This window comes from Diceros bicornis, chromosome 19 (genome assembly GCF_020826845.1).
Source record: "Diceros bicornis minor isolate mBicDic1 chromosome 19, mDicBic1.mat.cur, whole genome shotgun sequence".
NCBI classification, from domain to species: domain Eukaryota; kingdom Metazoa; phylum Chordata; class Mammalia; order Perissodactyla; family Rhinocerotidae; genus Diceros; species Diceros bicornis.
Window position 1 is genome coordinate 9,375,408 of NC_080758.1, and position 13,130 is coordinate 9,388,537.

General features: G+C 43.0%; 1 protein-coding gene across 1 annotated transcript in view; it reads right to left on the reverse strand.

Annotated features, from left to right (window-relative positions):
• Window positions 1-1,237: 1,237 nt before the first annotated feature.
• Window positions 1,238-13,130, reverse strand: part of TSHZ2 (teashirt zinc finger homeobox 2) — a 260,016-nt gene continuing 248,123 nt past the window's right edge. Inside the window, exon 2 of the mRNA XM_058562452.1 lies at window positions 1,238-6,191. Within this exon, the coding sequence (XP_058418435.1) occupies window positions 3,124-6,191 (3,068 nt within the window). The 3' untranslated portion in view covers window positions 1,238-3,123. The remainder of the gene's footprint in view (window positions 6,192-13,130) is intronic.

Below are 13,130 nucleotides of genomic sequence, written 5' to 3' on the forward strand. Positions count from 1 at the left end.
CCTGTATTTTGTCTGGCAACCTTACATGCTGTTCATGTAGGTTGATTTTATCAAATCACCTACAACAAAGGTGGTGGCTTATTGGACTAGAATTCATTTCCGCCAACGATTTCAAGGCTAGGTGTGCTGCTAAAGTTGTACACTATATTACATGGTAATAACTGTAATTTCAAATCCTTATGTATTTTAGACTCATTGATTTGCTCTTTGTTTAATTTCTATTATTCAAGAACCTGTCGTTTTTAACGGTATATACAAATACCTACTGAAATTGTTTTAGGTCACTTATGTCCGAGAATAGGGACACACATTTAATATTTTCTAATTAATTTTTAACGAGAAGTTGCATTTCATATTTGGCAGAGCATTTTGCAGGCTTTAAGACATATCCAAGAAAGGAAAGAAAATTCAGGTCAAAATTTGCGTCTTACAGAGAATGTAGATATGGTAAAGCTCCCAAATTTTCGATAAGATCTTGACCATGCTTTCTAAAATGTATGTCATTTTGTGCTATCATGCATACCAACTAAAATTAGAGTTCTAGATAACAGTGATCTCATTCTGTGATCATTTAAAAACGTATATGCATGATCCTAAGCAGTGGGCAAGGTATTGCATGAATGTTGTTCTAATGGTGGAGGAATTCTTCCCAAGGGGACCAAAGCATCAGAAAGCCACCTTTGGGCAGATGTGGGAGCCGTTCAGGCAGACCGGAGTATCTTTAGTATTAACACAAACACACCAAGTACCCGTACCGTTTTTTGTATACACACAACTCACGTACACTCCCATCGCTTTGAACGAGTCTCAAATACTTAAACCTGTTTTTCTGCAATCCTCTCTCAGAATCACAGCATCATGGTGTTTATATAAGGAAGGAGCTTTAGTTTCACATAATGATAAGTCTGTAATATGGTGCTTCAAAGCTCCAAATCAGAAATATTTATTCTGTACAAATGCAGAGAGAAGAGAAAAAAGCTATCCTATCTATGTATTTAACAGATTTGTAAGGATCTTTTGCGTAGGTTTTTCCAAATTATTGGTTTACCTGTGCTTCCCTCAAACGGGTATGTACGTTTCAGATTTTGACTAAGGCTTTCTTTTTCTCTCCTCTCTATTTACATATCACAATGTTTTGACAGTGATATTAATTTTTTTAAAAAAATGATTACAAACCTAACAGATGGAAAGTTGGTCTTTATTGTAGCACAAACAAACATTACTTATTTGTCCTTTTCACCACGGTTTGGACCTACCACTACAGGACTGGAAATATCTCTCTTCTCTCTGGGTAGATGTGTATATCCACCTTTTGTTTGAAGGACCAGAAAAGCAAATAGCAAGTTACATAAATTTAAACTGTTATATAGCAAATAAATAGGATGTTGCCAAGACCCAAGCTCACCGATAGATTCAATAGATGCATTTTGGCTTTTTTTCCAAGAATGTGAGCTGAACAAATCATGCTTGGAAAGCAAGAGATGAATCGGCCAGTAACACATTTTAATCATTATGATAAAAACATGCAAACAAAACAATAGTCTTCATTTGGGCCCAGATAGCCATTAAAGTTATAGGATGGTGTCCTCCTTCACCGGAAGCTCTTAGATCTTCTCACTGAGGGAAAAGTCCCAGATCAGATTTTTTTAACCCTTTATTTCATTTTGACCATCCTCACCCTCAGCGAATGCCCCCACCTGACAGGAAGTGAGCCCAGAGCCACACCGTGTAAATCCCCCTCTCCACCTGGAACTCTGCTAGTGCCTATACCTTTGGGGCTTGATCTGAAAGTCTCCTATTTAAAAACAAATGCTTTCACAATAGGGATGATGAGGGATTATGCATTAAGTTATTACTAGCTGTTCATATCTTATTGTGAATTAACCGAAAGAGCTAATCTGTAACCTAACATGATATAAACAGAACTGGCAAGTGCCGAAGGCTTAAGTCAGGTTGGGTTTTCATCCCGGGATGTGGCCAGAGATGGAGGACAACCTGAATATGTGAGGGGGTTCCTAGCATGTGGGGGGTATCATGCTGGAGGGCAGAAAAAAGAAAGTAGAGAAAATACAAAAAAGGAGATGAAACGGATTTGTTGAGACCCAGACTTGCTTATGTTTAACATTTGAAAGTGGCCGGTGTGACTAGTCTGCTAAGGTATGTGACCTTGGTCTCTGTCCTCTTTCCTGGAGATGACATAGATAGTCTGGGCACCAGTGACTCTACAAGGCATAGAACTTCTATGATACGTGATGCAAATCACCTTGAAGCTGTGGGACCCCATGGGCATTGGCAATGGGGGCGCAGAAAGTCATTTGTTTCTTTATGTAAAATAAAATCTCAAGGGCATGCATTGCATCTATCTTTGTTAGAGGCGGACTCTGATATTAGTCTATCCTAAAGAAAACCAAAAGATGAGAAGAAAATAAGCTTCTTCTCTTTTCATCTCAATGTTCTACAGAGAATACTTTTCTACCATCTGACTACAGGGTAGATGCTCTTTCATAGAAACTCTAAGGGAGGAAATAAACAAAGGGAAGGGAGTGGAAGGTAGCAATTGCTTGAAAGTAAGCTGCAAAAAACATTAATTACAAGTAATAATGATCAAGACAACTTTAAGCTATTCATGAGCTGATTAAGAAATCTCTGTACAGCAGCTGCCCCCAGGAACTCTACAATCTTTATTCTGTTGCTCATCTTTTTTTTTTTTTTTAATCACTTTGTAAGTCATTAGCATTGCTATGGGAAGGTGAGGTGGTGAAATGGGACAAGGAGAGAAGTTAGTCCTTATTAATTAAAATGAGGTGTAGCCTTGGCTGGACCTTGAAATTTGGGCCTTGGGTAACTAAAGGGATCACGTGTCATGAAGCAGTAATCTGTGAACTCCATCTCTCTAAACCCATTGTATTCTATTTCCCAACACTAAACTGGAGAAATTGAGAGAATGGTTAGGACTTATTTATCACGTTCTAGTCGTTCATAAAAATAAGTCCTATTCCAGCAGGCTACTGTCCTCTTGGTATTGGGAGACATTAGCTGTCTCTAAACAGACCCATCTCCCTTCCAGAAGCTCCTCACAAGGCCACTGTCACAATCACCTGGGAGCAAACCCATACCTGCAGGCTATTCTTCATCCACGTCTGTTACAAACTGTGAATGGTGTTCGGGTGACTTGCTGTGCGTTTTGCTTAGGTGGAGTTTTACTGCGTGTTTGCTCACAAATGTCCGACAGCACAACTTACACTTGAACTTAGAGTCTGTGTCCTCTTCGCCAGCTATTGTTTCCGGAGACTTCTGAGCCGACGACACCCGGGAGATCTCCTGCTCCACCTTGCTTTGCTGTTCCACGGCCATGCGGGTCATGTCCTTCATTTGGAAACCTAGGTGAGATTCTAAGTGGCTGATGTAGGTAGAAGGGGTTCTGAACTGGGAGGCACAGTCACTGCAATAAAAGATAGGGTGTCCCTTGTCCATGTTTTTCAGAAATTTTGTCCCGCCCGTTTTCCTAAGTTGGTACTTGACGTTCGCCAGCCAGTGGCTGATAGTGGTCATCGAGAGTCCTGTAAACTTGGAGATTTGCATTCGCTCTTGTGGGCCCAGATCCGACAGCAGGTATTTGCCCTCCGATGTCTGGAAGAGGCTCGAGGCAAACTGCGCTTGCAAGATCAGAAGATGCTGAGGGTTCCAGTTGGACTGCCGGCCTTTTCTTTTATGCAAAGTCGAGACTTCGCTGGAGACATCCTCAAAGCGCCTGACATCCATCTCCAGCTTCAGGGGAGGGACCCTGGAGGAGGCGGCGGGCTTTGGGGTGGTGGCTTTGGGGAGGATTTTGACCATATCGGCGATGTCAGACAGAGCGTGCTTCTGAGGCGGGGACGTACAGGATTGTGCTTGCGCGGACTCGGCTTTCTTGCTTTTGGACTTGGTCAGGTCGATGGGCTGATCGCTGCTGTCAAACAGGTAGCGCCTAGACACGCTGGCCGGCCTTGCGGAGGCAGGACTCAAAACCGGCTTGTCCATGACACTGAGATTCGACTTGTGAAACATAGAAATTGTGCTTGAGCTTGGGCTGGAGCAGGAAGGAGCGCGCAGGGCTTCGGTGGCTTTGCCCAGGTGATTGTTCAAGACGGACTGCAGGGCGCTGAGCGGGTTGACGCACGGCAGGGCCGAAACGTGGTTGGCAAGGGCGCATCCATTGCTAAGAGAAGACGCTGTCTCCAAGGGCTGGGGTTTCTCTTTCTCCCCACCCTCTTTCATCAGCTTGTCCTCCTCCTTCGGGGGACAGGGCTCAGCCTTTTTGGATTCTGCAGGGGTTTCGCTTTTGGAGAGAGAATCCCCCTCATTGTAGCTGAAACACGATGCCTCTTCCTGGGGACTTTCTTTCCCACACTCCTTCACGACTTCATCCTTGTCTTCTGGCTCCTTCTTAACTTGAGTGTATGGGGCCAGGTTTGTGGGCACAGAAACCAGTGGCATGACTTTCCACTTCGGTGCAATTGGCCTTAACTTGTTGGAGAGATTAGGCCGAATCTGCAGGACCTGGGACCCCATGGGCAAAGACGGCTTGGTGCCCTCCGACAGCTGGTAGGCTGCGTGGATGCTGGGGTAGGCGCTCCAGCTGGGAGCCCCATTTTGGGCTTTGTTGATGGCTGTGGTTACAGTATTTTCCAACGACTTCAAAATGTCCCCTCCACCCTTTGCGCCATCTTCCAAGTCCTCCTCCCTTAGATATTGATATTTTATTGTAGGGTCTAAAGGTTTTTGTAGAGGGTCTTCGTATTCCTCACTTTTCAGGATTTTCTCATCCTTGTTGATTTCGTCTGGTTTTTCTTTTTTGCTCTCTTTCTTTAATTCAGTTGTAGAGGCTGTACAGTCAGAAGCTGAATTGCTTGATGGCTTGGGAGTCAAAGAATCACTGTTTGGGGTGTCTGATAACGACTGCATTTTCTCCACGGCCAGTGGGTCTAACACCAGCTGCTTCCCTTTCTTGGAGGCAGAGCTGGTGACCTTGAGAAAGTGACCCGTGACCATCATGTGGGTGGTGAGCTGCTGCAAGGTGTCGTGCGAGCTCCCACACTCCATACACTTTAAGATCTGGGACTTGCAGGCCTCAAACTGCCAAGTGTAGCTGGCGCCGTTTTGGTAGCCATAGCGGTTGTTGGAGGACAAATGCAAGTTGGCATTCTTCTGAGAAGAAAACGAATCTGCAAATGACCCCGTGGTTGAATCGGGGGAACACGGCCGATTGACATCAAAGACGCGTTTCTTTGCTGGAGTGACCATTTTCGATGAAATGGTTGGTACTGGCTCCTTCAAAGGCACTTTTTGGTAATGTTTTGTTTTTATCATGTGGACGCTCAAATCTTGGAGGGAATCGAAGGAGTCGCCACAAAACATACATTTCAGAACCTTTTGAGCATCCTCCTTGTCCATATCCTGGAAAGCCCTTTTCCGGGGCTTTGAATAGCTCGTGGGTCTAAGCTTGTCCTTTTTGCGGTTGTCATCTTGATAGTGGCCCGTTTCGTTCATGTGCACAGTCAACTCGACCAAGGTGTCATAGGCAGCACTGCACTGCCGGCACCGGAATCTGCTGGCCCCCGTGAACACAGTCCCGCACATCTTACTACTCTGCCGGTACAACTGGACCGAGCTGAACAGGCTGGGCTTCGACACGGATCTGGAAGGCAAGTTCTGCTGCAGGCTTTTAGACAGAGCGTCTTGGTGCCAGTCAAAATCAGTCTTGTTGCTGCCATTTCGGGTGTCACAATTCCGCCTCTCGCTGTTGGACATCTTGAAACCGAGACCAAGGCCCGACCAGTAGGAATCAGACAAGATGTTGGCATAGACAGCAGTCATTTTATCCATGCAATTGTGGGCTTCGTTGGGAAGTTTGGGGTGCACGCTTGCTTTCTTGTCTGAGGCATGTCGACCGCAGACACTCTTGACGTCTGACACCTGATCACTAGCATCGCTCAGCAGAGACTCATTCTCCGCATCCTGATTGGACAAATGACTTCCTGGAGAGTTCTGGTAGCTGAAGCAGCCTTTCTGCTCTGGGCCCGTTTCTAGCTCCTCGTCCGTCCCTGGGTCATTGCTGCCCTGAAGCTGCGCTACTGAAGCGCTGTCTTCCTCCTCCTCCTCTTCTTCTTTTATTTCCTCCTCTTCCTTCAGCTGTTCCTCTTGGGCGTAGCCTGCAAGAGAAGAGGAGGAGATGAAATAACAAAACAGGCTACATAGTCCTCCCCAATCGCCCCCACTTAGACTAAGTGCTTCCCCATACCGAGCTGAATAGCAATCTAATCTACACTTTTATGAACTGCAGGCAATGGAAACAGGAAACAGCCAAATGATGTCTTTTGTGTTGTCTAATGCCTTTTTTTAAATTGGCGGGAGTCATAATTCTTTATAAATGCCTAGAATCCCAAGTTAATAATTTTCATGTTTAAGGAATATCACTCTAATACTCCTATAATGGGACAGTCACTAAATTCACATATATGATTTTCAGGAAAGCTGGACTGAAATGCAAATCCTATTAAAGACATATCTCTACAGAGAAGGAGATTGGCTCATAAGAAAACTAAGACTCGACCCTTGGCATCTCCATGGTAAGGTTTACCAAGATACTTGGATATATTGGCATACAATCGTCTTAATAAATCATTTTTGAGTTCTCAGAAGTAATTTTAATACACAGCCACTTTATTTTTGATAGCCAGTGTCTTTTTGTTAGAACATTTTTACTTGCTGGGAGTTGCACAGCAGGAAGAGAGATTATGGAGTAACAAATAAAATCTTTCATTGATAGCTGAAAAATTATGTAAGCTCAGCAAATATAATGAGTTTAAAATAATAGCAAATGGTGTTGGAATGGGAGATTTGGGGACTATCCTATCACTCTCAAACAGGTTTATGAAGACCTTTTCAGACAAGGCTGAAAATGCCCTCTCGATCTTGTGCCTGTAATTTCAAATGCCCTGTGATTTGTGGGTACCCGTCATGAGATGCCAATTATATGTTTGATTTGTAGATGCAAAATGCTATTGGGGATGCATGCTTTCCCTTCTCTGAAAGGATTTAGGACCAGTAATTGCATAGGGAAAATGAAGGCCTGAGAGAGCGGGTGCAAAGGGAATTAATGGGCAAATATCCATCAATGGAGATGAGGAATGTGACTATTTATGCCCATGCACTCATTTTCTTCACCTGGCCTTTTCAGAGCCTCGTGGATAAAATGCAACCAACGAAGTACCCAAAGCAAGGGAGATTCAGTCTTAGATTTGCAAGGCCTGCATGATCTCAACGCAATATTTTCCTTATTAGCTCTGATCTGCCCCCTCAGGGCAGGTGTGTCGGGGAGAAACCCTAGGGTGGTGCTGTTATTTCCATTCACCAGGGATAAAGCTTGGAAAAGGAGTGATCATGCATTGGAGGTCCGTCCTGTGAGGCAGGAAGAGAATTACGAGAGAAGGGGGTTTGTTAGGAATAAGGCAGCTGCAGTCAGGAACTCGAAAGGCTCCTGCTGCTGTTGGTGAAGATGAAGAATATTTGTTGAGCAATTACTGTCTCCTAGGAACTATGCTAAATGCTGCAGATACACATTTTCATTTCATCTAATAGCCACACGAAGTAGAAACTATTATTATTTTCATTTCACAGATGGGGAAACTGAGGCTTTAAGGTTAAGAAATTTGCCCAAGGCCACACAACTAGTATTGCAGAGTCGTATGAACTCAGTCTGTTTGATGAGAGAATCCACGGTCTTATCCACTAGGCTCCACTCTCTTTCTATTACCAACCAAATGAATAAGAAAACTTTGCAGAGATCCAAATGTTAAAGGTTAAGCAGTGGAATTTCATTGAAATGTCACTAAATAGATAACCACCTTGCAGGGGAGAATTGTGGGAATATTAGAGACAGGAACCCATGATTTTAAGGGCATGATACCATAAAGCAGATGAAATGTAAAAACTCAGTCCAGCCACCAGTGTCATGGTTGTGTTCATTATTTTATTGTTACTGGTGTTGTGTTTTTGCTTTCCTAGCAAGCTGACAAGTGGATTTTTCAATACACTGGTGTTGCGGGTCTCTAGTTCCATAAATTGATTTGAAGAAACAAAAGCTACTCAATCTAATCAAACAACCCTTAATAAGTGGTCACTACTTGCAAGAAACCCCTAGTTGAAAATAACTGAGTGGCTGAATCAGAGCACCCCCCTCATCCTCAACGTGTTTTCTTTTTCCTGGACTAATTTGTACATTTGCAAATGAGTATTTGGTATGTATGTTAGTCATACCATTGAGTTCAAGTAGAAAGTCTGCTATAAAATTAATAAACGAGTTGTTACAGAGCCAAACAAAACACTCCAAAGAATCAGCCAAATTTTATCAATTGAACAGGGTCATTTTTGACAATTAAAAGGGCTTTATTACTTGTACGCTGGGAGCACACGCATTAGCCAGGACTATTCCAGGCTAACTAAGTCATGTAGTCACCATACTGATGGGCAATATTACAGCAACAAAGAAAAGTGTGTGTGCACATGCACTTACACACATGTGCACACACACACACAGAGCAAGTGAACAATTCTAGGGGGAAGAAAGAGGGCTTTCTGTCATCCCAATTGGTTATGGGGTTGCTAAGATTTATTCATCTCAGTACTTTCCATGCCTAGCACAGGGCCTGGCCCTCAGTAGGAAGTTGGGAAGTAATTCATGTTCTTTAGTGTGTGTGTTGATGAAATATACATGCATGCGTGTATTTCATCACGCATGCGTGCGCTCACACACAGACACACAACCTGCCCAGCCAATATAGTCGTGTTCACACAAGGAGAAAAGAAGTGTTCTTTTTTTCTGTTGACATTCGGAAGCTGAGCTCTCTGGACCAGCTCAACTTCACAATCTAGTTTGTCCTTCTAAATGGATTCCCCAGAAGAAATGTCAGAGACAGCAAACGCCTCCCCCACAATAGATAAAATTTTATGCTTAATTAGGCATTGACATGTTTACTATAACCTTTACAGAAGAGTAACTCGTGCTGAGAGACCCTTTGTGTCTGTCTTCTTCTGCAGAACAGACTAAATCTCATGCACCCGATAAGGTAATGCATTGAAAAGCCTCACAAAAAAAAGTGCCAAAGCATCCGTCAAAGTCAGTGTATTTTAACAATGGCTCAGGGTTCCAAGGAGTTTTTAAAAACACATTTTAATATTATACATTTAAAACTGTTCACTTGACTTAAGTGATTTTGTTTGCCACCGGCAGCTGAGGCGAGAGAGGGAAGACAGCCAGAATATGGGTTGAGCTGTGTGTATAATGAGTGTCTGTCTCTCTCTCTATCGATGATTTGTTTAATAAGATTGCATCATGTGTAAATCTTGGTAAAGTGGATGAGTGGCAAGTTTATTCTTATGAATACTTATTTAACAAAAGAAAATGATCACAATGATGCCAAGGCGCAAGAAGAAAGAACCGTTCTCTGCAGAACCTCCTTGTGGATTTCAGGTTGAAGATCAAACTTCGTGGTGGTCAACATCTCCCTTTCCAACCTAAATTTCTAATTTCACCCCTTTCCACTGCCTGACTCTGGCTACATAAAGCTTCCCCATTCCCAGGACAGCTAATTCACGAGCAAACCTTGTCAGTTTTATATCTAAGGGACTGACTCGAGAGACCATTTTTCTTCTGCTCCAGGACCACTGCTCTGACTGGACCACCATTATTGTCCACTAGGGTGACTAAATGGGCTTCCTGCTTCTATTTCTTCCAGTCTGTTTTTCAGAGAACTGCTAGAATATTCTTTGTTAAAGGTATTAGGTGGTGACGTTGCTCTGTTTTAACTCTTGCAATGTCTTCTGCTGCACTTATAATAAAATGCAAACTCTTAGCATGGTCTATAAGAGCTTGCAGGAGTCGGCCTCTACCCCACTGCTTTATCACTCAATGCTCTCTCCCTGCTCTCCACGCCTACGGGTCAAAGCCTACCTGCTCCTCCTTGAACCTGCCAATCCTTTTCTAGACTGTGGTTCTTTGCAATTGCAGATTTCTCTGTCTGGAAAGTGCTTCCTCTGGACTCTCACATAGTTGGTTCCTTTTCATCCTTCAGATCTCAGCTCAAATGGCCCCTTCTCAGAAGGCCTGTCCTGACCAGTCTCTCCTCTTTGTAACTCCTGATCACATCAACCTACTTGCTGAAACTTCTCTGACACTTACATACTCTGCAATCATCTTGTTTGATTATTGATTGCCTCCTCCCACTAAATGTGAAGATAAAATGTCTGTCCCCATGCAGACAGAGACCTTAGTTCTCCTAGCACCCAGATCACACCCTGGCACAGAACAATATCCGTAAATTATCTGAGTGAATGAATGGCTAGAGCATACAATGAAAGGGGATTATTCCAGTTGCAAACTCTGGCTCCACTTCTCAGCACTGCTGTTAGCACCTGTGATGGGTAAAGCTCTCCCACCCCCTACCCCCAATATAGATCACTTGTGAATTACAACCATCCTGATCAACTCTTCTCAATGACAAAATGAGAACATGCCCATAAACCATCTTTTCAGAACAACCCAGCCACCAACTTTCTTGTTGCCAGAAATCCTTGAGCTGTGGATTTAAATTTTTAAGTATGAAGACTACAAATCAGAATCAAGACTGCAAAGCATCAGAAAAAAGCACTCTTAATGTGAGCAGACTTTTATTTGAAAAAAACTCACACACGGGAACTTTGAAAGGATGGACTAATTTTATCATGGATAAAGCCCATTAGCTGTTCCATGATATATGTTACACAGACATTAGAGTGGTTTTCTCCTGAACTCTGATTTTAAAAAGGAGAAATGTCATTAGAGAAATATGTTATATGTGCTGCAAATTTTTTACCCTATTAGTATATGGGTAAAATTCAGAAATAAACTCTTAAATTTTAGAAATTTCCTCTTAAATCAAAGATTAAAAAAAACAAAAGGGAAACAATTTAAAAATTTTCCTCTTAAATTGTTCCAAAAATGCCTAGTCAGAATGATTTAAATAAAATTGTGCAAATAATTCATGGGTGGCATGATGTTAGATTTCAGATTTTTGCTCAGCATACATTTTTGTAGTTGCCTTGAAAATCCTCAATAGAGTGTTTACAGTAAAAACACTGACAGTTTTTAAAGTGGCAGGAGAGGTGGAACGGTTATAATCCGAGAAGAATATAAAACTCAAGAAGGCTGATTTTCAAAAACTAAACCAGACTTCAACCAAGACCTCATTTAAAAACACATCTGGTGGTGACAGGATCATTTTTGCCAATCTACCCCACTAAATGACAGTTTAAAATCACATGAAGATTCTACAGTGTGCAGGGCAGATGTAAATGAGGGGATTGCAAAAATTTCTTGCCATGTACCCAGTAGGTATGCTAAATGATGACATGGAGGAAGGCCTCCCTGTCAAGAGTCTCTTGTGTTTTGGTGACTGTGGTCTAGATATCCGTTAATATGTCTATTATTATTGGCACTAATTGGCACTCTGGTTGGCAGGCCGAGTAAAGAGATAGAGGATTTAGTTTAAGGAGGCTGAGCTACGTTTCAATGGTGGCTGGTTCTACAGTGCGGGCCCCTCGGAGGGCTGTGTTGAGGGTATCTGTCTGCTTCTTATTTCAGGAGGTGGTAGCCTAGAGGGCTGTGGGGATCCCTGACACCATTCCCGAGCACAGACTTCACTTTACAGAAGATCCAGGCTCAGCCTCCCTGCCGTCTGGAGAAATCATCTAAGTTCATGCACATTTCTAAACAGGAAAATTTTCAACAGGAAAAGAAAAAATTCGTGTCATATGGATTTTTCATCCCTGCCACACCATATATAACTCATTAATGTAAGTGTGACTTGTATGCACAGATCAAGTGAGAAGTGCTTGTTCCCTTATCTATCTGAATGTCGGAACCAAACAAATAGAATTCTTTGTTTAAAGGAATGTTGAAGATGGAACGAGTGCAAGGACAGAAAGCTTATCCTGATCCCTGATCCCATAAGTGCTCTGCAGAGATAGCTGGAGAGCTTTCTTAAGGTCATTAAAAACGGCAACATCTCTTTTACTATTTCCTGCAGACCATTCAGATAATTGGAATGTTTTACATGTACCATGGATGCATATCAGGTGGGGTCTGTATGGAGAAAAAAAGTCCATTGACTTAATATGCTCTTGTTTGTAGGCACTTTCTTGGGCCATTGTCACAGCTCTGTAGGCTATAAAGCTGTTTTCTCATCATGCTTTGTGACTTTCTCTACATCTTGGTCATCAGCAAAAAAGGACTAGGCTAGTTTAAGTCAGGGGCAGTGGATACTCTGTCATCTCTTTGTGGTTCATCTGTTTATTCCTTTAATCAAGAAATATTTATCCTGTAGCTGTCACATGCAAGATACTTCAGTCGAGTTTCATTGGGACCTCCGTCACAGTGGTTCTCCAAAGGCCGAGGAGGGTAGAGAGATGAGTTATGGAGAGAAGTTGGACACCAGAGGTGGCGAGGAAAAGGTCTTGGAAAGGTCATGCATTACTGGAGGAAGGCAGGTACCTTAAATGGGCAAAGTAGGCCAGATGGGAGAAAAACAATCCTCATTTGCAAAGGTACGTAGCTCTGGCACTCGGCTAGATAGACACAGAGGAGCTGTGGGTAACTGGAAAGTTTATGCTTTCCAGTTGAAGGAATCCAGCTGCTACTCAAGGAGCAGCCATGGGGTCTTAGAGTTGCCAGATATTTTGTTTGGCCAAACCATGTAGATGAAACCAAATATGTCTGGGACCCATCCATTTGCAAGCTCTGAACCAAGGGAGTCAGGGGAGGCAAAGAGTTTGAAGATCTGGCATGCTCTTCTGGTGCTTTCTCATACCAGCTCTTTCACCTTGATTCCTCACCTGTCAACCCCAAATAGGAGTGACCATCCCAATCCTGCCTACTTCACAGGTTTCTGTCAGGACAAAGAAGGAAATGGAAGGGAAAGTGTGTTGTAAACCCGTGTTACTCAAAGGATAGTCCTTGGATCAGTGGCAGCATCATCTGGGAATTTGTTAGAAATGCAGACTCTCGGCCTCATCCACTCCCATGGAAGAGGAGTCATTTAACAAGATCTCTGGGG